The 24,345-nt window shown below is 45.5% G+C and overlaps 2 protein-coding genes across 7 annotated transcripts in view; both read left to right on the top strand.

Moving 5' to 3' along the window:
- MYSM1 (Myb like, SWIRM and MPN domains 1) overlaps window positions 1-3,844 on the top strand; it is a 45,747-nt gene extending 41,903 nt beyond the window's left edge. Inside the window, exon 20 of the mRNA XM_075003358.1 lies at window positions 3,392-3,844. Within this exon, the coding sequence (XP_074859459.1) occupies window positions 3,392-3,412 (21 nt within the window). The 3' untranslated portion in view covers window positions 3,413-3,844. The remainder of the gene's footprint in view (window positions 1-3,391) is intronic.
- A 9,899-nt stretch (window positions 3,845-13,743) lies between these two features.
- The window catches only part of OMA1 (OMA1 zinc metallopeptidase), a 170,027-nt gene continuing 159,425 nt past the window's right edge, over window positions 13,744-24,345 (top strand). For 4 of the 6 annotated variants that reach the window (XM_075003236.1, XM_075003235.1, XM_075003230.1 and 1 more), the window contains exons 1-6: window positions 13,744-13,820; window positions 16,156-16,686; window positions 18,246-18,474; window positions 20,415-20,588; window positions 20,689-20,796; window positions 23,468-23,596. In XM_075003236.1, coding sequence (XP_074859337.1) covers window positions 16,172-16,686; window positions 18,246-18,474; window positions 20,415-20,588; window positions 20,689-20,796; window positions 23,468-23,596 — 1,155 coding nt within the window. In that variant the 5' untranslated portion in view covers window positions 13,744-13,820; window positions 16,156-16,171. Of the gene's footprint in view, window positions 13,821-13,924; window positions 14,004-14,318; window positions 14,474-16,155; window positions 16,687-18,245; window positions 18,475-20,414; window positions 20,589-20,688; window positions 20,797-23,467; window positions 23,597-24,345 lie in introns of those variants that run through there. The other 2 variants (XM_075003231.1, XM_075003233.1) reach the window with 2 other exon arrangements.

Below are 24,345 nucleotides of genomic sequence, written 5' to 3'. Positions count from 1 at the left end.
AATTCTATGCTAACATCCAGAAAAAAATTGTGACTTGCCGTGGCCATGGGACTGGAGACTGGAATGGGTGTCGGGAGACGGACAGGGTTCTATGGGAAGCTTTGCCACTAGGACAAGTTATGCCTTTCTGTCCCTTAGTACTGTACTCCCATCTGTAATATGTTGCTGATCCTGCTTTAAAACTGTTCTGAGATATATGGATGCCAATTGCTAAACAGGAGCTAAATGCTGTTGTTATTCACATGTCTGGTTGTAACCAGGATGGTCTCCCAGGATAGAATAGCTTTGCTAGCTGTGCTTGTACACCTGTACTGACTGAACCATGGCAGTGCTTGATGGGATGCAGAGGGAACAGACAGCTCTCATAGTCAATGTTGTGCACAGTCAGCATACACCCCACGTCACGTGCCCTTGCGTTACGAGTGCCACTTTAGTAATACGAGTAGGAAAAAATGACGCAGGTGGAAATCAGCAGAATCTGGCAACTCTGTGGAGATATACCTACCTCTACCTATCTTATAGAACTGGAAGGGACCTTCAGAGGTCATCAAATCCAGTCCCTTGCACTCACAGCAGGACCTATCACCATCCCTAGCTGATTTTTTTTTTAATCTATTTGCCCCAGATCCTTAAATGGCCCCCTCAAGGACTGAAGTCACAACCCTGGGTTTAGCAGACCAGTGCTCAAATCACTTAGTTATACTTCCCCTGTCCCTGAGCAACAGTAAACAAAATGTCTTGTGGGCCCCACATAGAACCCTGATGGGCTGCATGTTGCCCACCACTCTATTATCTTATTTACTCCATCTCATGAGAAGCAGTAGCTACAGAAGCTCCCCCTGTTGACTTAGCACTGTTCACGCTGGTGCTTTGGTTGGTGTAATTTACATTGGTGGTGGGAGAGATGGGGGCAGGTTTTGGGAACATAACTTATCCTGAGGTTAGCTGTAGAATTGCATACAGAGTGCTAGAGGGAAGTAGAGCTATCACAGTCATGAGCAACTGCTTTGAGCAACCACCAAGCTTAAGATCTGGTTTATTGACTCTTCCAGCCAAGCAGGAGGAGTCACCAATTAGACAGAATTCTACAGGCCAGCTGGGCTTCTTAGTTTGCCTGGAGACTCATGCTGTTGCAGCCTCTTCTTCCTTGACCAGTCTAAGGCTACGTCTACACTTAACAGGAACGTTGATGGCTGCTATGTAATTTTAGGTACACCAATTGTGTGCCTAAAATCGATTTTGTAGCTTTTGACTTTGGTCCCTGTCCTCACTGCAGAATGTTGATGGGAGCATTCCTCCCATGAACAGTCCTTGTTCCTTGCGGCTCTCAAGGAGTTCCGAGGTTGACGTTGACCCCAGAATGTGCCATTTCACATATGCATGAAACTCAACCCAGAAGATCGGCCCTAAGCGTTTAACCTTCTGCAGCCAGTGTAGACCCGACCTAAGAAAAGTAAGAGGGGAAGTTACTGTGGTTTGGGGTGGTCGTTAGGTGCTGTGGAATTTCATTCCATACTCCCGGTTTGGCCCCTGAGAAACTTTTGTCACAGCCCTTTGAGGCAGGCTTCTCCAATATTCACCAGGCTGCTGTGGCAACGTGGGCTGCAAAAGCTGCCATCTCTCTGAAACAGATGGCATGGGAGAATCCTCTCAATGCTTCCTTTTCTCTCACCTTGTTCCCTGACACTTAGGGCATGTCTCCACTGCTCAACAGTTCAGACTATGGCATATCCAAGGGCTGCCTTGTAATTCTCCCATGTGTGTCACTGTGAACATCATGGACTTAAAAGTTCCCAGTTGCCACCAGTGTAGTCGTCTTTATTAATGCTAACCTTGGACCTTTAAGTTTGAATCGGCAGAGCCTACGCAGGGTGTTACAATACAGCACTTTGATGGCTATAGCAATCTCTGTACCCTAAACAGTGGGACAATGAGGATTGTACCTGAGATCATCTCCTCTAAGCTATTTCGACTGGGTTTATGGCCAGACTAAGCCTACAGTGTAATGCAAAGCAGCCAGACCAAACTGGAGGCTTTTCCTCCTTATCTCATCACACGAGATAGAGCACTAATATACTTTGATGTATTTTATTATAGCAATAATGAGGTATGTGCCCTCTACAATGTATTTAATGCTCAGGACTTTATACTGATAAAACCAAAATGACATACGTCACTTAGGTATTGAAACCATTTCTTCACAGGATAAGTAAAGAACTAACAAATTGGCCTTTAGTCCCTTTATCCTTAATTGGGCTGGTTAATGCTATTAAACTCATAATCCTCCTCATGAAGGTGTAATTACCATTTCCAAAGTCTTCCCATTGATCTGCTTTAGGGTTTTTATAAATCTTTAAGTGTTGTAATTGCCTCTCTTTTATGCAGAAGTTAATCTTGAGCCTTTACAAATGCCTATCAGAGCAGGAAAACTTCCCCAATTTTTACATTTGCCACCCCCAATCAATCTGTCTCATACTATGGTTTGTCTAGATAAAATTTTGCACACACTGAACAGTTTGGCAAGATCCACATCTCATTTTCATTAAGGTCCTCTCTCTCTGTGGGAGCCACTCAAGCAGTCTCACTCCAGCACACTTCAAAACCACAGAAATAATTGTGGAGAGATGGGTCGCTATTATCTAAATGAAAGGCTGAACACAAATGTATTTGCAATCTCCCACAGAGATTTTATATGGAGACTCTACTGAACTGATGACATTTACACCCATTATTTCTCAAACATAGTTTATTTGAAATAAATGTCTGTCCCCACAAGACTTGAAAAGAGAAACCTTAGCATTTTTGCTGAATTGGTTACACCCAGAAGAGCAGTGTAGAACAAATGGAAGGTAATTGGATCAATTCTGACAGAAGAGTAATTTGAATGAAGATTCCAGTACATGAAGGATTTGAAATTACCCATCTCTCCTTCCTTTCAGTACTTGCAAATATATTATGCATTTTATGGACCATAGTTACCACATTCACTCAGAAATTCTAAATAACCAACTCAGATATTCTGAAAATGAAATATGTGCTAGAAGTAAGAATCAAAAATGAGAAGTAAAACATTTAGGGTCAGATCCTTAGCTGGTATAAATTGGCATAACAGTATTTAATGTCAGTAGAGATACATTGGTTTAAACTAGCTGAAGATTTGGCTTTTAATATACATTAATAATCTGATCTGAATGTTCAGCTGTGTCATGACTTGGGTTAAATTGCCTGTGATCAACATTCTTGCTGGACTTCATCTTACTTTACCTCACACTTTATACATGACCTCTCAGAGGCTGGTATCTTCCAGAGAGAGTGAGTGTAAGTGTATGTACTTTTATCTTGGAAAACTGTAAAGGTAGGTAATATAAATGGCATTGTGTTTGACTTACAGCCAGATCCAGCTCGATGCTGAGCACCTCTGCAAGGCAAGTGAAGTCACTGAAAGTTGAGAGTATTCATCACCCATCAAGGGTACTGGCGGTTCATAGATCAGACCCTGAATAAAATGCAATGTTAAACCGACATCTGAGATGACACAGATGGTTCTTTCATATGGAAAGAGATATTCTGAGGACTCCATAGTCAACTATAATTTTGGCTGTGACTCCTTCATTAAAGTTATAAAAGATAGCTCATAAGTCATGGATCTCTCAAACAGGGTTCTCTCTTAATTTTTTCCATCCCTGTGCGGAATAAATTTTATGTTCACAGAGGCATATGTGGATGTGCACCACCACTAGAAACACATGCTACCAGCTGCTGCAGGCTCTGGGCATTCTGTTAATCAGCTAAGTATTTTTGTCTCTCCTGGGTGATCACCCAAGCTCTCAGCTTAGAGGCAACACTGCTCTCAAAGTATCTCTCTACAGATATGTTGGGAACAAAATTACTATGCTAAATTGTAAGACATCTTTTGCAAGGAATACGTTTTGGATCCCAGTGTTTTATGTGGATGGATCTCTGTGATAAACTTCATACTAACTCCAACACTTTGATTTTACTTTTTTCTTTCCAGTACAGAAGAGAGATATAGACTATAGAATAATAAATTAAAATTAATTAAATACCTAACAACCCCACTGAAATGAAGCCATCTCTTTGTTACAGGATAACAGCCACGATGGCAGCTGATGTATAGTAAATTGCACAAGCATGTCAGGAGAGGATATGTTGTTCAGACACACTGAGAAATCTTTACATGTAAGAAAAGTACTATGGGAACTTTATTGGCCACACGAAACATGCAGGACTTCCATTTCCAAAGCCTTGACCAAATGACAGGAAGGTTATATTTTCACTTCACAGTAAAGCTGGGTTACTATTTGAGTTTTAGCCCAACTGCACTTACTAGCCACAGAGAAAAATACTTCGACCTGGGTTGGGAAGCATTCTAAGCTCAAGCTAGTTTACTGAGCATGGGGAATGGGATACTGACCAGGCTCCATTTTAACTTAGGCTGGCATCCATCCACTTAACAGCTGTGGGGATATAGGCAAAATCATTAATCCTCTGCTGTCCTTCCCATGCATTTTCCCTAAAGAAAAGGCAACTTCTTCTGCAGTTGACACAATTGATCGGGAAAGAATCTTAGAGTGTCTCTACACAAAGAACCATGAGATACGTCACCAGACACACACGAGTGAGTGTGGAAATAACGATGACACAATAACCCAGGTATGGCATTGGTATGAGGTGCTCACACCTGTACTAGACAAACCTATGTGCATGGACCTGGGTGCAAAACACTTGGGTAAGTTGTCTGTGAAAGCATACCCTAAGTGGCATAACACTCACCTTCAGGAGGGTGTAGGGATTCACTGAACCTGCTAGGATTTGAACCCTGGTGTCAGGGAATGGGGAGTACATCACACGGATGCTTGGATAACTAAACCATTCCCTCTGACTAATTTTAATTAATTATTTTTGTGATGTGCCATGCAAAATGAAAATATTTGTATAAATGTGCATCCACCACCATGCACAAAGGCATCTGCCTGTCCCTGATCGCTTGCTACTGGTGGGAGATGTATGTTCCTGCCTCCGTCCCCAGGCACAGGCTGGAGTTCTGGAACACAGTGGCACTATGGGTCCAGCCTGACCACCTGGCATACACGTCAAGGAATTGTCCACGGTGGTCCATCAGGACCTGAATGATGATGGAGTGATAGCCCTTTCTATTAATGCAGTGTGCAGCACTGTGTTCCAGGGCCTGGATGGGGATGTGAGTCCCATCTAGCACTCCGAAACAATTGGGGAAGCTACGGCATTGAAGCCAGCTACAATGGCGCCCAAGTCAGTGATGTGGATGAGCCTATGGAGCAGGATCGTGTTGATGGCCTGCACCACCTGCGAAGGGAGGGGACTGGACATGCACATGAGAGAGAGTGTGAGGATAGCACTCCTGGACCCAGTGAGCTCCCCTGTCTCCTCCCACCCTTCCCTCCCCACATGCAGGGCCTGCAGCCTGAATGTGCCTTACCTGCATAAGTACAGCCCCGACAATGGACCTCCCAACACTGAATTGGTTGCTCATGGACCGGTAGCTGCCAGGAGTGGCCAACTTCTACAACACAATGGCAACCTGCTTCTCAAAGGGGGATTCCTGGTCACATACTGGTTTTCTGTCATTAAAGGGCAGGGGCGAGTCAGGTGCACAGCTTGAGAAAGGTCTCCTTCTGCATCTGGAAATGTTGTGTCCACTGGTGGTCTTCCCATTGCCCCAGGACCAGCTGGTCCCACCAGTCGGAGCTGGGGTATCAACAGTACCTCCTGAGCACTCAAGGGGGTGAGGATGGGTGGGGCATTGGGGCACCACAGGCGGGCTCCACAGGCTGCCTGTCGGGATCATCTCCCCAGGTGCAGTGGGAGACACCCATCAGAATCAGGGCCAGCAGGAGCTTTCCTCGGACCAGGGTGAGCTTGGGGGCTGATCTGGCATAGTAGGCACACACTGCTTCTCGAGGAGGTAGGCAAGCCTCACCATGGGCAGGGAGTGTGGGTCTGAGGAGTGGTGGAGGCGGGGGAAGACCTTCAAGGGCGCTTGGGGCCAGGATCCTGGAAAGGCTTGCCCTCCATGCAAACCTGTCTTCTGGGGTTTCAGGGCCTGTTCTATCGACAAAGCGGCCAGAGCTTGTGGCCGCTTTCTGTAAACAAAGCAGATCAAAAGATCGATCCACTTTTATGTGTTGACGCTATCTGTCGACAGAAGTTTTGCTGAGAAATCCCTTCTGACAGCAACTTCTGCTGACAGATGCTTCTTATGTACGCAGTCAGTAAGAACTAATTAAACAGAAGCTCAGTACATCAAAGTTTCCCAGTCTGCAAACGAGTCATTTTATGCAATGCCATTGAATTCAGTTACTACACGCAAGAAGTTACTCATGTAAATAAGGGCTTGTCTACATGGGAAAATTTAACCACTTCTACCAGTAGGATTACACTGGTTTAATTAAAGCAGTAAACCACTTCCAAAGCAGCAGAAGCTAAATTGAAAAAAGGTGCTCTCATTCTGTTTATAAGAACAGCAACCCGTGGAGTTATATAGGTATATTGGTTTAAATTCAAAACCTGAGGAAAGTTATTCCAGTTTAATGCATGTAGACAACTTCTAAATGTTTACAGGTTTGGGACTCGCAAACCTTCAGATTTTAATTATACCAAAAGGTGCTAATGGCCAAATTAAAATGGTCATATGGGTTAATTAAAGCATTCTCTTTTGTTTGGCTTTTAACACTCTGAGATTCCAGCGTGTAGAGATACAGGCTCACTTTTGAAAAACCTGTGGCCGCAGAGGAGAAGCTTTGAGTTACAGGTATTTCCCAAAAGGAAAACACAGAGGTTTGGATCAGGAAGTGTGAGCTTTTGTGCCAGCTTGGAGATACAGTGGTCCAAAACAGCTGTTTTTAGGGACAGGCTGTTTTTGCAGAGGTGCCTTGCCTAAGGTTTCTGCAAAAGGGATTTTTTTGCAGACTGATACCACCTCTGTCCAAAAATAAACAAACCACACTGGAAGAATACCTGATTCCATGTTGCCAATTTCTGCTCCAAACAGGACTCTGATCTGCAAGGACACAATTCAGCTATTGCCTGGCAACAGGGTGACACTGTAAGTCATACAAGAGAGGAAGTTTTTCTAGTGATTTGAGCTAATAACTTGGAATCAGTTCTCACCCCAATTTTGCCTGAGGACCACCAGGGATAAATCAATTGCCCTTTCTTGCCCAGAATGGATCCTGTGATTATGCTGTACAGGGGCAGGATCTGGAGAGCACAAGCGGTGGAGAGTAGATACCCTGTAAGTCACAAAGCTTTGCTCCAAGCCCTCCCTTCCAACCTTCAACCTCCAAATAGATCCTGGGACAAGAAGGGGTATGAGAATTGCTTTTGTGAGGCTCTGTTGGCAATTTCCTCTTCACTGCCTACATGGGTAACAGGTACTTCAGAAAAGATTCTGTCCCTGACCGTACATGGAGAGCAGCCAGATGTGGTGAACCGGGAAGTGGACTGTGGTGAATGCAGCTCAGCAGCTCAGAAGAGTTGCACACGTGGGGCATGCCTCCGGCCCCTCTGCACCCTACTACATAGTGGGATAATGTGTGGTGGCAGCGGCAGCTCCTCTGGCCCTGGCGGGCTCCTGTGGTGCAGCGCTGGTGAGTAATCTGGGGGTGTGGCCTGAGTGGAGGGGGACGTGCCTAGCTGGGGGGTGGTCTGGCTGGGCAGGAGGCAGGCTGTGGTGATCCAGTAAATTACTTTTGGACACCACTGCCTTAGGATTTATGGGGCCCTACACAGCACTATTAACTGGTGCCTGATGGCAGCTGGGGGAGAGGAAGATTATGATATTTTAGAAATATGATTTTATAATCTTCAACAACACACGAATGAAATACTTTTAATTTTAAACTAAGTTCCTGTTTAGTAATGCAGTAAAGTCAGAAACTGACGTGGATTGGTAAGTGCCTGTTAAATGGCTCCATTGCCACTTGAATGGTTCTTTCACAGGTTCTGCTACTAGGTCTGACAGGCTTTTCAGAAGCTGAGCCAATGAACAGGGACAGGAAGAGGCAGGTGGGTGAGCATTAAGACACAGTGGTGCCCTACACAACAGTGTATTCTGTATATGGGTAAGGATGGCTCTGAACCCAGCTTCCTAGGTTAGGTGAACTTCTCTTCTGGGCAGAGAGACAAAATAAAGTATGTGCCAGCTAGAACATCAGAATAAGGCTTAACTGGGAGTCATCTGATGCATAGTCTTCATGCTGACATTCTTCACAGGAGTGAATTGTATGTTCTGGGGCTAGGATGTGAGCATTAACTTCCGTCCCTCCACCTGTAAAATGGGGCTAATACACAACCCTTCAACACTCCCTGAGGTCCTCAGATAAATGTGCCAGGCACATATATACATTAAAGTTCAAGAGCAATTGCTGTACAAATGACTAGTTATAGTGGCTTTTGATCTAGCTGTCTATTTAGAAAACACCACCACTTAATACATACCCAATTGTGCAACTACATATGCCAGATTTTCACATAAGACAACATACTGGTATCTGATAGTGATATCCTGTAATTATCTGTGCTATATTTGCTGTTTGTTTGCCTTGAAATTTTAATGAGAGTGGGAATGTCATTCACGGACATTTTTCGAAACACAGAGAGCATAATAGAGTGTTGGGGCCGAATCTTGTGTTCTTTGTGCACTCCAAACACCCTCCTGCATTAATAGGTGAGTGAGCCAGATGTGCAGGATCAAGCACTTATTTTGTGCCATTCGAACACCTCATATGCCAGACAGAGTTGAATAATACAATCAGAACGTAACTAACAGAGGAGACAGCAAGACATTTGGAAGGGAGATTTGAAATAAGATGGAAAGTCCCTCATATGGAAAGATGGAGGAAGTCTGTTCAAGGGGTGAGGTGATGTAAAGTTTAAAAAAAAAAATTTTACAAGTTGTGTTGTTGAGGCACAGAGAGGAGGCCTGTGCTAGATAACAACAAGAAAGGGAGGGAAATGCACAGTCGGGGGAATGTAATGCAGATCAGCAGTTCCAGAAGATACTGCACACAAATATGGAAACTGAGGCTTAGTTCTTTGCTCTTTACTCATTGGGGCATGCTCAGCCTTTGGGTGCAGGCAGAGACTTGTGTGACTGCAGCAACGCCTCAGGTTGGTTTCAGCCAAACCCTGCCTGCTGAGTGGCAATTTCAGCTTCTGCTGGGCTCAGTGATAGAACCAACAGAATTTGATTTTATTATAAAGGAATTTTTTTATTGAATCTGATGGACACAGAGAAGACAATTTCATACTTCCTGGCTTTCTAGCAACTAAGTTGACTAGTGTCATCACAGAAGTTCCTGGCCTGGACAAACACAATTGGATTTCTGACTACAACAACCTTCTCCAGAAGGAGCTACATGCTGCTTTTCTCACTGGGGAAGAGAATGTTCACAGAAGAATGGTTTTTAGGTTGGAAGTGAAGGGGAGGGTCAGGGATGAGGAGCAACTCAGGGAACCAGAAGAAAACAAAATCCTAAAATGACATTTATCACATGTAGCAAGCAGCGTGATTCCAAGGTGCTTGCAGCCCTGTCTGGGAGGCAGTGAGACCAAGGTCTTCCACACCTTTCCCTGGGAAGGGCCCTTTGTTTCCACACAGAGGCCTGTCCACATAGGCTGCCATGCCATAGGCACTTTCATCACACACCTTACAGCCGCACCCATTGAGTGGGCAAGGAACCTGAAGCACCTGCCTTTCAGGTCACACCCCCAGTTCCCTAGGCAAAGATGGTTTGAGTGTTGTTGGTAATAGTATCTACATGTTAAAAGGTACTTTGTAGCTAGCAGGGAAATACATCTGGGTTAGCAGCTGGCCATTTTCTCAAGATTGAGGGAAGGCCTGTTGAAGTCTGTGATCCACTACCCCACTCACATAAGGTGTGAAAGCACCCTGGTTTCTGGCTGATGGTGGAGGTCATTTTTTGTGACAAAAACTTCCAGGAGGGAGTCGTAACAGAGAGAAAACAGTGCTAGTCTATATACTATCAAAACAAAAAAAGCAGTCCAGTAGCACTTTAAAGACTAACAGAATAATTTATTAGGTGATGAGCTTTCATGGGACAGACCCACTTCTTCAGATCATAGCCAGACCCAAACAGACTCAATATTTAAGGCACAGAGAACGAAAAATAGTAATCAAGGTTGACAAATCAGAAAAATATTATCAAGGTGAGCAAATCAGAGAGTAGAGGGGCAGAAAGGGGAGGTGTCAAGGATTAGATTAAGCCAAGTATGCAAAAGAGCCCCTATAACGACCTAAAAATTTCCCATCCTGTGTTAATGTGTAGAATTTGAATATAAAAGAGAGTTCAGCAGCCTCTCTTTCCAAAGTAGTGTGAAAATTCCTCTTCACTAAGACGCAAACCTTCAGGTCATTAACAGAATGGCCCACTCCATTAAAATGCTGGCTGACCGGTTTGTGGAGTGGGAGTGTTTTTATGTCTGTTTTGTGCCCATTAATTCTTTGTCTAAGAGAGTTTGAAGTCTGTCCAATACACAAAGCATCTGGGCATTGTTGGCACATGATGGCATAAGTGATGTTAGTTGAGGAACACAAGAATGTGCCCGTGATTCTATGAATAGCCTGGTTAGGTCCAGTGATGAGTGGTGTTGCTAGAAGTAAGGCCTGGTTGCCCAGCAATCCCTAGGGAAAGAGTCACACTGGATGGGACTAGGGATGCAGCAGCCAAACCTAGGGTTGCCAATTTTCTAATCCACAAAACTGAACACTCTTGCCCTGTGGCACACCCTGCCCTTTCCCCAATGCCCCATCTCTTCTGGGAGGTCCTACCTGCACTACTTATTCAGCTCCCCTGTTCCATTGCTCTCTCCTGCTTTCATCCAATTGCTCATTTTCACCAGGCTAGGGTAGGAATAGCTGCTAAGGGATCTGGAGTGGGGCTAGATATGAGGGGTTCAAGAATGCATGCGTGGGCTCCAGCTTGGGATATGAGAGGTGTTGATGGCTCGGGGGTGGGACATGGAGATGAACTGTTTGGGGCTCCATGTTGGAGGCTGGGACACATGGGTTCCGAGTGTGGCATGGAGCTCTGGGCTGAGACACAGGATTTGGGGTGTGGGGGGATATGGTCTCTGGGCTGGGTGTGTAGGCGTCTGTAGAGTCCTGCACAGATAGCTACATCTGTATCCACCAAAATGAGCTGCAGATACCCACAGATTTTGAGTGGATGTTCATGGATATGCAGGGCTCTAGGCTTCAGGGTGTGGCCAGAAATGAGGGGTTCAGAGTATGGGAGGATGCTCTGAGCTGGAGCAGGAAGCTGGCTGGGGGAGGGCTCTTGCTGGGGGTGAGGGCTTTGAGGTGGGACCAAGAATGAGGGTTTGGGAGTGCAGGAGAGGGCTCTGGGCTGAGGGATTTGGAATGCTGGAGGGAACTCAGGGCTGGGGTGGGGGTGACAGAGATGGTGTACAGTTGAGGAAGTTTGGATACGGGAGTGGGGGTCCATGTGGGGTGACCAGATGTCCTAATTTGGGGGACTTTTTTTATACAGGTACCCATTAGCCCCACCCCCATCCTGATTTTTCACAATGACTGTCTAGCCATTGCAGTTGTGGCAGTGGGTGTAGTCTCTGTGAGGGAGTTTGGATACACTGTGGGGCTCCAGGCTGGTGCAGGAGGTGGTGAGAAGTGCAGGCCCAAGGCAGCACTTACCTCGGGTGGCTTCTGAGAGGTGGCTGGTATGTACCACTGTCTCCTAAATTGCAGGTCGAAACCAATGGAACTGTGGAACTGACAGTAGGCTGTGTCTACACTAGCTCCCAACTTCAAAAGGAGCATGTTAAGTGGGGTGCCAGGAGATTACTAATGAAGTGCTGCGGTGCATATGCAGCACTTCATTAAGCTCATTCTACCCCAGGGCAATTTCAAAGTGTTAAACTTCGAAATGTTGGCTTGCATGTAGCCACAGATAACCCATGGGTACAACTTCGAAGTCCCTTTACCTCTCAAAATTTTCAGACTAAATAGTAAAGGGACTTCAAAGTTGCCCAGGCTCTTAGAAGTACTGGTCGGTTAGCCGCGGCTACACGCAAGCCAGCACTTCAAAGTTTAACACTTCAAGGCTACGTCTACACGTGCACGCTACATCGAAATAGTCTATTTCGATGAATAACGTCTACACGTCCTCCAGGGCTGGCAACGTCGACGTTCAACTTCGACGTTGGGCAGCAGCACATCGAAATAGGCGCTGCGAGGGAAAGTCTACACGCCAAAGTAGCACACATCGAAATAAGGGTGCCAGGAACAGCTGCAGACAGGGTCACAGGGCGGACTCATCAGCAAGCCGCTCCCTTAAAGGGCCCCTCCCAGACACAGTTGCACTAAACGACACAAGATCCACAGAGCCGACAACTGGTTGCAGACCCTGTGCCTGTAGCATGGATCCCCAGCTGCGGCAGCAGGAGCCAGAAGCCCTGGGCTGAGGGCTGCTGCACACGGTGACCATAGAGCCCCGCAGGGGCTGGAGAGAGAGCGTCTCTCAACCCCTCAGCTGATGGCCACCATGGCGGACCCCGCTATTTCGATGTTGCGGGACGCGGATCATCTACACGTGCCCTACTTCGACGTTCACCTTCGAAGTAGGGCGCTATTCCCATCCCCACATGGGGTTAGCGACTTCGACGTCTCGCCACCTAACGTCGATTTCAACTTCAAAATAGCGCCCAACACGTGTAGCCGTGATGGGCGCTATTTCAAAGTTGGCGCCGCTACTTCGAAGTAGCGTGCATGTGTAGACGCGGCCCAAAGTTGCCGCAGGGGAGAATTAGCTGAATGAAGTGCTGCATATGCACTGCAGCACTTTATTAGTAATCTCCCAACACCCTACTTACCATGCTCCCTTTGAAGTTGAACGCTAGTGTAGACACAGCCTTAGAGCAGGGGAAATGCACAGAGCCCCTACAGCTGCCTCTCTGCCCAGGAGCTAGACGGACATGCCATCTGCTTCCTGGGAGGTGGATGGAACCAGGTGGGGAGCCTTCCAACCCAGCACCAACTGTACTTTTAATAGCCTAGTTAGCAATGGTGCCCAGAGCTGAGTCACTTTTCAACCAGGTGCTCTGGTTGAAACCTGGAAATCCTAGGTAGAGTGGACCTTGGGGAATAAAGCAGAGCAGGGAGGAACAAAGTGCCATAGGAACATGTATGTTTAGGGGGGCTGGTGCAGCATGCATAGGACTTGAAGCTGCAGGGAGGGAAGTGAGAGGAGGCCCAACAGATGGTAGGGCTGAGCCTGAGCAGCTGCACAGCGCTAGCAGACACAAAGGAGGGCTGCTGAGAAAGGGAAGGAGGGTTTGTGGCATCCACCTGTGGGCTCTGGACTCTCCTGGTGTGGCCCCACTTCCTGTCCCACCCCCAATGTGTGGGCTGAGGAAGCAGGAATGGGACCCGCAAGTGCTCTGCGGGGAGCGCTGACTCGTTCTGCAGAGCAGAAGGACTCCCAAACAGAGCCCCACCCAGGCAAAACAAGATGGTGGGACAGAGCCACCAGCCTGGGGGCGGGGCTATATGGCAGTGGGCAAGAAGGCCGATAAGGCGGGGTATTGTAACGCCACAGTTAATGGGCGGGGCTATGAGCGTCAGTGGCGACCTTTTTAGTCGCAGGCCGAGCCAGGGGATGTGGGCGTGGCCTTAATGGAGGGGGTGGGGCCATCAGAGCGGCGGCGGGGCCTGCTGCCTCCTCGCCCCGCCCCGCCCTACTTCGTCCCCTTTCGGCTCAGGATAGCGCCATCGTGGGGCGGTGAGTAGAGGGTGCAGCTCCGCGTAGGCGGGGCTGTGCCCAGTTTGGAGGCCGTTGCGCGTGAGCGCGGCTGGGCCTTGGTGGGGAAGGGAGCGGGCGGGGGGGCCGTGGCGGATTCCAGGCTCGGCGCTTGCGCTGGCCGGGCCGGGCCGGGCCGGGTGTCAGGCTGCGTGCCTGCGGCGGGTGAGGGCCCTTTCAGCCTTTTGTTTGGATGGTTTTGCGTGTTCGTAATGGGTGGGAGGCTGTTGGGGGAGGGGCGATGTTCGGACGGCAGTTATTCAACAGCCCTGGCGGTTGGGATTTAAAAAGCGAGCCCCCCTCCCCCCCAAACTCAGCGTTGTAACACAGACCACGTAATCAGGCGGGAAGTCTGAAAAAGTCGTGGGGGGGGGTGAGAGGGACGACTGCGTGAGTCTGTAAGTTCCGAACCAGCCGGCGGTGCTGACGTAGTTCACGGGCTAACCCAGGGGTGGGCCAGCAACCTAGCAAGACCCATCGTTTTTAGTTCCGTGTCGGACTCCCGGGAGGTCCCGCGCACGTGAACATGAGACGGACTTATAATGCCAAATCAGGAGCAGCGCGCGCAGCGTGGTTTGCGGTGCCCTGCCTGTTCAGGGCAGTCCGGACGTTCATCGTTCATCAGAAAGCAGGAGGTTGTTTTTTGTTTTAAACTCAGCAATTACAGCGTCAGAAGTCACAAAGGGGTTCTTAAAGAGCCACATGGGGCTCCCGAGGTGCAGGTTGCAGACTCCTGGGGTAGCCCATTTGTTAGGGGGGCAGAACCCCGTGCCTCAGATGCATTGGAGTGGGCGCAGGGCTCCGTGTTTTTTTGAAACTCCTTAAGCTCTACGAATGTGGGTTTTTAGCGGCGGAGATGTGATTTTGGACAGTTTGTGGGGGGACGGTTAGGGGAGTGAGAGCAACATTTACTGATGTAAAAACAAATCCTGCCATGCCTACTGTTGTGTTGTCCCAGAATCAGACAGCCTTGTCAGAGGATCTATTAATAGCCTCAGAGAAGTAGCTGTGCTAATCCTAGCTTTACCAAAAAAAAAAAAAAAGGATTCCTAAAGTGCTTATTACCCTGATGTCCAGATGCTACTTATACATGACTTTAATATAAACAATGAAGCTTGGTGGGACAGGTTCCTCTCATGTGCAAGATAAATGCCCTTGATGTTTTTGCAGATTGAGCTTTCAGTAGTTTTAAAGTCTTTGCTCATCCTTGTACCTTGGATGATCAAAACACTTTTTTTTTAAGGGCCACATCAATTGGAGCAGGAGTTATGAAGAATGTTTGTAAGTTAGCTTGCACATGAGTAATGCATAGAGAAAATGATAGTTGCCTCCTTGATTGAAGTGTAAAAAGCAGTTAATGAAGTATATGGGATCTTTTGTTGTCGGTTTGAATTAATAGTAAAGAGACTGGGCTTCCTTACCAGGTCTGATAACATGCAAATTATTGCTATGTAAAGGTTGTTGCAGCAGCATAGTTTAACTGTTCAGTAAGATTTGTTCTTGTGTAGGGGTGGTTTTATGGCAATTGACTTTCTTGAAGGAGTTTCTGTATCAGTTAATTGACATTATATCAGCTTTGTTTTGTGCACTCAAAATACGTGCACCTAAAAAGGAGTATAGGCACATGTGCTAAGTTCCAATTATATAACAAAAGTAATCCTCCTTCTGCCAGAGGTAAATTAGGCAAATATTCAAATTAAAGAGCTTAATGTAGATAACCACACTGTTACCTGGTTTTTATGCCTTCTGAATAAGGAGCATCTGCTTGCCAGTTTCCTCTGAAACAATATTTTAATGTCTTTAAGAAAAAGAGACCAAGAGGAGTATCTTTTGTATGCTTTCAGTTGCACAGTTTAATATTTTTTCCGTGCAACTGAAAGCTGTTATCAGTACATAATGGAAGTTAGGGCTTGTCCACACTAGCTCCCTACTTCGAAGGGAGCATGGTAGGTAAGGTGTCGGGAGATGATTAATGAAGTGCTGTGCTGCGCTGCATATGCAGTACTTAATTAAGCTAATTCTCCCCTGTGGCAACTTCGAAGTGTTAAACTTTGAAGTGCCGGCTCGCATGTAGCTGCAGCGAACTCGCTGGTACTTTGAAGTGCCTAAGCAACTTCGAAGTCCCTTTACTTCAAAGGGAGAAAAAGGACTCGCTACTCCTCAGAAGTAGGGAACTAGTGTAGACAAGCCCAGATGGTAATAATTCTGAGACTGTTGGCAAACAATTGGGATATTTTTGTTAAACTAAAGTCGTGTAACTCAAGAATGGCTTTAGTTATATTCTTAAGATCTCATCAACTATGTCTTTTTGTTTCAGGATAAAGAAAAGAGAGATGAATGCCTTCTATAAGATAGCTGGTAGGAACTGCATTCTATTTCGCTTAACTTCTTGGGCCAGTCAGGCTAAGTGCAATAATCTTTATAGGTCTTCTGTTGAAGCTTTGCATCAACATGGCCAGATTCAAACAAAACATATACTGGACAAATGCCAGCAATTAGAGAGAAACAGCAACACCGGCTATTATTTTATGATTGGAAGTTCTAACTTTTATAGAAAATTTATTAATCAGAGCCAAAGATGTTTTTTGAATGCCAAGAATATAAATGTATGCACAGACATGCATAGTAGCTGTAGAAGTCGTTGTTTCCTGGCCTCGCAACGGGTGTTGGAAGAGCTTGTGTTATTCCAAAGACTTGCTCCACTGCGGTTCCAAAATTGCATTCCTGCTTGGGATGTTCAGATCATCAGGCTTTTTCACACATCATCATCACTTCAGGCTGCTCCAGTGCCTCTATTGTGGATTATACTTAAACCCGTTCAGAAGCTGTTTGCTATCATTCTTGGAAGGTAAAATATTATTCTATTTTCTCTTAGAGTAAGACCCTGTCCTTCGAAGACATACATTTATACGCACTATGAGTAGTCTCATTAATGTTAATGGCACTAATCTGTGTGTGTAAAGCTAAATGTTTCTGAAAAGCATTGCAGGATTTTTGCTTGGAGTTGGAAGTATTTTCATTTTTAAACCAAAAGAGTCCATACACCAAAGAGATATTTCCGGCTACTACAATACAGTTTATCCAGGACCTCACAAAAGAAACACTTGGTTGTGGGGTTTTGTTTTTTTTTAAACTGAGAGCCTTTAACTGAGGATAATGGCTAGTGATTTGTTTGGTGGAGCTAAAGTACTATCTCATCTGTCTTCGTAAAGAGTAGATGTACTTCATGTTTACCAGAGATGTGGTCCCAGGCAGAAGCCAAGAACTCAGTGGTACCTCAGCTGTCTGCTTCTCTGCAGCATGTTGGAGAGCAGCAACAGCTGCTGACAAAATTCTGACATGTTGATTTCAGGCTGCAATAAAATAGTGGTTCTCATTCTCCCTGCCTGCAGCTAAAACTGCTCTCAGGAAGGAGGGTGCAAAAGGAGACAACTGTTCCTGGGGCCCAGTGATTCAAAAGGGCCAGAGGCTCCTGGCTGCTGCTACTGTTTCTGATGCAGGCCGCGGCAGTGAAGTGGGGCAGTGTGGTGTGCTCCCAGCAGCCCTGAAAGTTGTTTGAACCCAGCTCACGTTTTCTGCAAGCATGGAGCTGGGCCACATCTTGTCTAGGGGCCTGCAAAGTCTTGAAATCTGCCAAGTCTTGACTCTGTTGCCTTCAGCCTAAGCTGAATTTGCAAATGTGCCACATGCGTTTAAGCTGAGTTCTAATTGTTCAGCTCCTGCCCAGAAATTTAAATTAATTCTCTGCCATACATGCATAATAAATTCAACATGTACTTTTTGCATGTACTTACTTTTGGTCAGTTCTTGTTGATTGTCTTGCAAATTCATTCAAAGACTAACATGCTGTTTTTAACCAGATGAAAAACTAAGGTTGGAATACTTTTTATTAAAAAAGCAAGCATCTGCCACGTGAGACATTTCTGTTCCTTGAAGAAAATATTGCAGTGGGTTCACAGAATGCATACCATTTAATGACTCTCTTGACTTTTTTCATCTAAGGGTATTCTAGTACAGGTTGAATTTCTCTAGTCTGGCAACATCCTTAATCTGACCTGATTTTAGTTAGCCAGATGACCACATATTCTGGGTGTGACCACGTTTCCCATGGTCCAATAAAGTTTGTTTCCAGCCACCAGTCCTGGCTCTGTGTTCTGTGCTGTTGTTTAGCTGTAATTTACTGTAAGTGTTTTCTAAGATACCAGTGAGCAGTGGAAGTGTTGGTAATGCTGCTAGACAATATTGACCTCCTGCGATCTGGCAAATTCTCTTGTGCACCACCAGTCAGGACCTGTGGGTACCTGATTGGAGAGATTCAACCTTTACTTTACAAACAGTAATTTGTACAGCCTCTCTTCACTTACTGTGGACTACGCACTTTATAAATGTACAGTGTTTGTCTTGCAGGAGCATCAGAAAATGGTGGAAGGCGCTGCCACCTAACAAACAGGAACTCTTTAAAGAGAGTGCAAGAAAAAACAAATGGAAGATACTCATGGGTCTTTGTAGCTTGACAGTTTTATTTATAGTGTTTTATTTTACTCACTTGGAGGAGACACCAATCACTGGGCGTGCTCGACTGTTAGTGTTTGGGAAGGAACAGTTAATGCAGTTGTCACAGATGGAATATGATATGGTGAGTTGCTTGAAAGAAAAAGTCGTCCATTTCACACAAGAACTCAATCCAAGTTCCTGTTGTTTGTTGTGAGTCACAACCTTAGTCAGGCTCCGTCTTCTGGCCTCACACTAGCCTTCAGTTTGGGTATTGGACCTATCTGCTCTTTAAGCTTCCCTTTGGCTGGGTCAGCTCCCCCCATGTCTCTTTCTTTGGCTAGTGACAAAGTTCCTGGGCACAGACTTGGTCTATTACCCCTTCACGACAGTGGGACCTCATAGTTCAGCAATTATAATTCCCCGGGTCAGTGATTGTCCCCCAACACACCCAACTGTTTAAACAAGCCTTTTCCCAAAGCTTCAACTTTGTGAGCACCTTGGTTTATAGTCGCTTCTTCAGGAACACGTGATGGTTAAAATGTGACACACAGTCTTTACAAAGATTTTTAACGTTATTGCTCATTACGTAGATATTTTATTTTTATTTAGATTTTTCTCTTTTATACTATGTGCTGTTCTCTGCCTAAGTTTCCATACCACTTTTGAGCCTTTTTTGGGATTTGGTCATAATTTGTGGGATATACATGATTCTCCTCCTTCATGGAGCTTCTCTCAATCATACATCAGGCAGTGTCAGTGTCCTGCAGCCATGTTCCTTCTATTCTGCTCCCACATTGTCTTATGATTTTTGTACTGTATAGTCTAATATTTAGTCATTTTGTGTAAATAGAAATATTACTTGGTAGCATATGCAATTTTATTACAGTAGTCCCTCAAGTTACGCAAGGGTTGTGTTCCCACATGCCCTTGTGTAACTAGAATTTCACGTAAGTCAGGGTGGCTTTTTTCCCTGGCAGAACACATGTTCTGCAGCCAGGGAAGCAGTGGGAGTACCTGGAGCTCCTTTAGAAAGGTAAAGCCTGGGGTTTGGGCGGCAGCTGGGGAGGGTTAAGCCTGGGGGTGAGTTGGGGCCATGGGAGGAAGCTGGGGGTTAAGCCTAGGGTGGGTTAGGACTGGGGAGGGGGGCAGGGAGTAGGAGTTGAGCTGGAGCTTTGTATGTGGGCTGGTGTTTGAACCAGAGCCGTGTGGGGAGTTTTGAACCAGGGCTGCAAGGGGCGGGGGTTGAGCCAGGGCTGGGGGGATTGAGCTGGAGCCATGCTCGGGGATTGAGCCAGAGCTGCTTGTGAGGGGTGGTGAGCTGGAGCCAGAGCCAGGCACGGGGGTTGGGGGTGAGCCAGAGCAATGTGTGGATGGTGAGCGGGGCCCGGGGGGGGAGGGCTTGAGCCATGGCTGTGGGGAGCAGGATTTTGAGTTGTGGTTAACTCTTGTCAATGCGAGTTAAGTGCAACTCAAAATCGCGCATTTCAAGAGTTTATTGGATATCCAATACAACACTTATAGCACAGAGTTGTGAAAAACTGAGCTGTATTGCTTTCCATGGGTGATTGACTTGATACATAAGAGAAATGAGTATGAGACTGAATTCTTACATGTGCTGTTGGGAACAGCATTTTTACCGTTACGTTTATATACCTTATGGCTACATCTGAACTAGAGTTTTTGTCACCAGTCTGACAAAACTTGGCACTTCTGCAGATAGCATTCTGCCTCTGTGAAGAGGAATGATACCTTTGTCGACAGAAAAGCCATATAGACTCTCCAGGGGGCCCTCTGTCAACAGACAGGGCTACCCCTTCACTGGGCAGCCCTGTTTGCTGAGCTTCTGCTTAGCTGTTCTGTCGAGAGAGGGTCGGGCAGTCTGGCCACCCTGTCAACAGTGGTTTGCTCTTTCGGTCAGCTTTTATGTGTGGATGTGCTCTGTCAACAGAAGTTTTGCAGGAAGATTTCTTCTGACATTAACTTCTGTTAACAGATCGCTGTAGTGTGGATGTAGCGGATCAGCGTGGGCTCCAAACTGCTTTCTTTACTCTGTATCGAAATCAATAACTTCTCTTTTTCTAGTGGATGGAACAGTTTAAAAATAAGATATTATCTGAGAGAGACCCGCGCTACCAGCTAGTGAAAAAAGTTGTTGGTCATCTATCTGAAAGCAACCAGGATATCCCACAGGTTTCAGAGTTCACGTGGGTTATCCATGTGGTGGAAGAACCAGGCATAAATGCTTTTGTACTTCCAGTAAGTAAAATCCAAACGCAGAAATCAGTAACAATATTGAAGAATGCAGCATGTTTGCACAGCTCCTATTATAATGGCTTTTATTTCTTTTTCCTCACAGAATGGACAAGTTTTTGTTTTCACTGGTTTGCTAAATGCAGTATCAGATATTCACCAGCTCTCTTTCATTTTGGGCCATGAAATAGCTCATGCTGTATTGGGACATGCGGTAAGTACCCTTTCAACAAAAGCAAACAACTTGGGTTTTCATTTTTTAATACACACAACAGAAGCTCAGGCTGCGTCCACAAACAATGAAGAATTTGGTTTAAAGGCTAACTGTACCGATGTGTATGTATTATTGTGCTATTTGAATCAGTTAGCATTATTCCTGCTAGGGAACGTTTGAAGAATCAGTCCATAAGGAGTTAAGATTTGAATAGCAGTTAGGATTTGAACCTGGGAGCTGCAGGTGCTTAGCACTTTACAAAACTGGGCCCTTGCATCTCTCTAAACATTTTGTTGAATCCATATACGTACTTAAAATTGCTTTTCAATTACATAGTACTTGGTGTTGTGTAGCAAAGCCCTAAATTTTCATAGTCTTTGATTGCTGGATAAATCTTCATAAGGTCTGAAGTCTGAGTCTATTTTAGATAACTTTTAGTCTACTTGCCAGTGTGAGCATGTATCCATCTTGTACACATCCCAAGCCCTAATGTGTTCATGGATTAGTTAGTTATTTGGCACCAGTTTTCATGTACAAAATGGGTGTAACTTCACATTTTTTCAGGTCCAGCTTTAAAAAAAGACAGGTTGGTAATAATTGGCCCAATTTGTTCTGTATGAAGATATGATAGTCACACAGCTGTTTGTCTGAACATATAAGCTCAGGTCTTTATATGGTGCATCAGCACCCCAAAAAATCCTCCATCAGTCCTTTCTTTAAGCATAACCTCAGTACTTTCCCATCTAGTCTCAAAACTCATGAAATTTCAATGTAAAATTCCTCATGAATAACCCTGGAAATTGTAGAGTTAGGTAAATAGCTCTTCAAAGCAGCTGATTTGTTTCACTGGTATCCAGGTATGTTTTGGTGAAAGAGATTCATATCTAAATTGCTTGTGATTACTTGCGCAGTTAAAAACATTCACGACTAATTTCCTTTAGGAAAAAGGGTCTAGAGTGGTGGGTTTTTTTGTTTGTTTGTTTTTTTAAGCCTCTGTCATCCTATCATGGGGTGGGCAACAATTTTTGATGGGGGTGCTGCTCCAAGATTTTGATAAGTGGGCACGGAATGTGGAGTCTGGGATGCAGAAGGGAGCTTGGGAGTTGGGGACTGAGTTGCAGAAGCGGGTGTGGGTTCTCAGAGGGGGTTTATGATGATGGGCCCAGCAAGGGGTATAGGCGCTGGAAAGGATTCTGGCCTGGGGGGAGGGAGTGCAGGCTCTAGGCAGGAGGTGGGGTGCTAGAGGCAGGGTCTGGCCAGGAAGTGCTTATTTAAGCAGCTCCCAGCCAGCAGCACTCTCAGGCTGGCTATCCTGCCTGTCAGGAGCCCCAGACAACTCAGAACGGCTGGCTGGTCCACATAACTTTTTGCACTGCAGAGGGAGGCAGTAGTGTGTAGATTAAGTGTTTAAAGATTGGGAAGTGCTCATATTACAGTGACAAAGGCATATAAGCGCAGTGTGTGGTGTGACAAGTCCCTTGTCCATCCCTTAGTGGTTCTGTAATTCCTGGTTGTTTTTTGCATGACTCAAACTCACAGTGGTTCTTCTGCAGCCTTGGGGCTTCTCAAAGGCAAGGGCCTCCATTTATTGCGCCATTCTCATGACAGGCAAGTCCCAAGCAAGGGGAATCAGCACCCCTCTTCAGCAGATCTTTGGGCAGCTGCCGCTGCCCTTCCAGTAGGGCAACCTTCCAATGGAAGGGTGTGGGGATCCTATGCCTTCCCACTATTCTGGGCTCAGCCCAGGGACCCTAGGAGACAGCCAGCCAGTGTGGCTTTTACATCTGTTCCAACACAGCAGCCTTGCCCTGGGCCACTTCACCCACCACTTCCCTCTGGTACCATCCCCCCTGTACTCACTGAGCTGCTTGGCTCCTCTGGTTCTCAAGCCTCCCTTCTCAAATCCTGCCCCCACCTTCTGCCTGGGGGGAAGCCTTTTAAACGGAGCCAGGAGGCCTTCACTGCCAACAGGTGCCTGATTAGCTTTTATTGCTGGCTGACTCCTAATGAGCCCCAGCTGTTTATCTAATCTGCAGGGCTGCACTCCCTGTGAGCGTAGGAGGGGAACAAAAAGGCATTTATCTAACTCACAAAATGCTTGCCCTTCATCATACTCTTGCTGTATGTAGCCTGTGATCTGAAACAGTTGCCAGTATGTCTAATAAAGGTCCTGACAGCAGCAGAATTTTAGTTCCCTTTTCAGGGAAGTACTTGTCACCAAAATAGTCCAACACTGATCAAAACAGAAATGGTAAGTCTGATTGCCTGTTTTTTCCTAAAACCTCCTGTATGTAAGGATTCTGTGCCTGAGTACCTGCTTTCTGTCTCCAGCTAGGCTAGTATGGAGTTCCTGTTTCTCAGCCTCCTTCCCTGTCACTATGTCTCCTGCAGTTGCTTACTTTTTCTGGGCATCTCTATTCCTTTTTGACCTTTTATCTGAGGACCATGTTGTCTGCAGGCTGTCCCCTGATCCCTGGCCTAAAAATGCTCGCAGAGAAGACAAGATTAGTCTCAGTTGGGGAGAATCCTACTTTTCTTAAAGACTACCTCACCTGTGAGAGGGCACACATGTATCTTCAATAGGAACATATTATTTTTCTCAAATTGAGAAATAATGCATGCATGCTAGATCCGAAGGTAAATGATTGAAACCTTTACTGTTCTTTTGCAGGCAGAGAAAGCCAGCCTGGTGCATTTCTTGGATTTCTTTTCACTTATCTTGCTCACTTTGATTTGGGCAGTCTGTCCTAGGGATAGTTTGGCAGTTGTAGGCCAGTGGATCCAGACTAAGTTGCAGGAGGTAAGGCAGAGTCTGTGGCATTGTTGCACTTACTACATTTATTTACCATTTGGTTCAGCATGCAACACACTGACACTTTTGCTATAAATGCATCTAAATGTATTTTCTTTTATTATTCAGGCAAATTGTCATTTCTTAGTCTTTTGGAAAATATTCCATATGTCTGGAAGAATACTTTACCACTCAAGTCTGTTTGAGGGGGAGTGCAAAGAGTTTTAACTGTATAATAAAGATGTTGGTTGTTTTGAGGGAGCTGTATTTTTATAAATCACTTCTAATATTTCTCTTTCATCTCCTCCTGTATTGTGACTTGGCCTTTGCAATACTTCAAATAAAGAATTTACTGGTTTTAGCTTGGGAAGTGTCCAATTCCAAATTGTATAGTGAAGGGTCAGCCTACAGAACTAATCTATTTCATATTTGTATGTACCTGTGAATTAGAATCTCTGATGTTAAATCTTAGGTCACCTTCTCCACACAATTGACATTTAAAGTATTGTTCTTCTGTGTCTGATAGCTGTTTGTTAGAATTATGTGCAGTGGATGTGTTTATGAATGTTTATTGGAAAACGGACTTTTAATGAAATTCAGGATTTAATTCCTTTTTTAAAGCCAGTTGTGCACTGTAAAGCTATGGCTCCACAGCAGTGTTATTTTGGAATAAGCTATTTCTTAAGAGATTTTTCCAGAATAGCTTATTTCTAAATAGCAAGCCTATGCTCAAAATGCATATTGAAATAGCACTTGGC

This window comes from Carettochelys insculpta, chromosome 9 (genome assembly GCF_033958435.1).
Source record: "Carettochelys insculpta isolate YL-2023 chromosome 9, ASM3395843v1, whole genome shotgun sequence".
Classification (NCBI taxonomy): Eukaryota; Metazoa; Chordata; order Testudines; family Carettochelyidae; genus Carettochelys; species Carettochelys insculpta.
The sequence above is the reverse complement of the archived record's forward strand: the minus strand, read 5'-3'. Positions and strand labels throughout refer to the sequence as shown.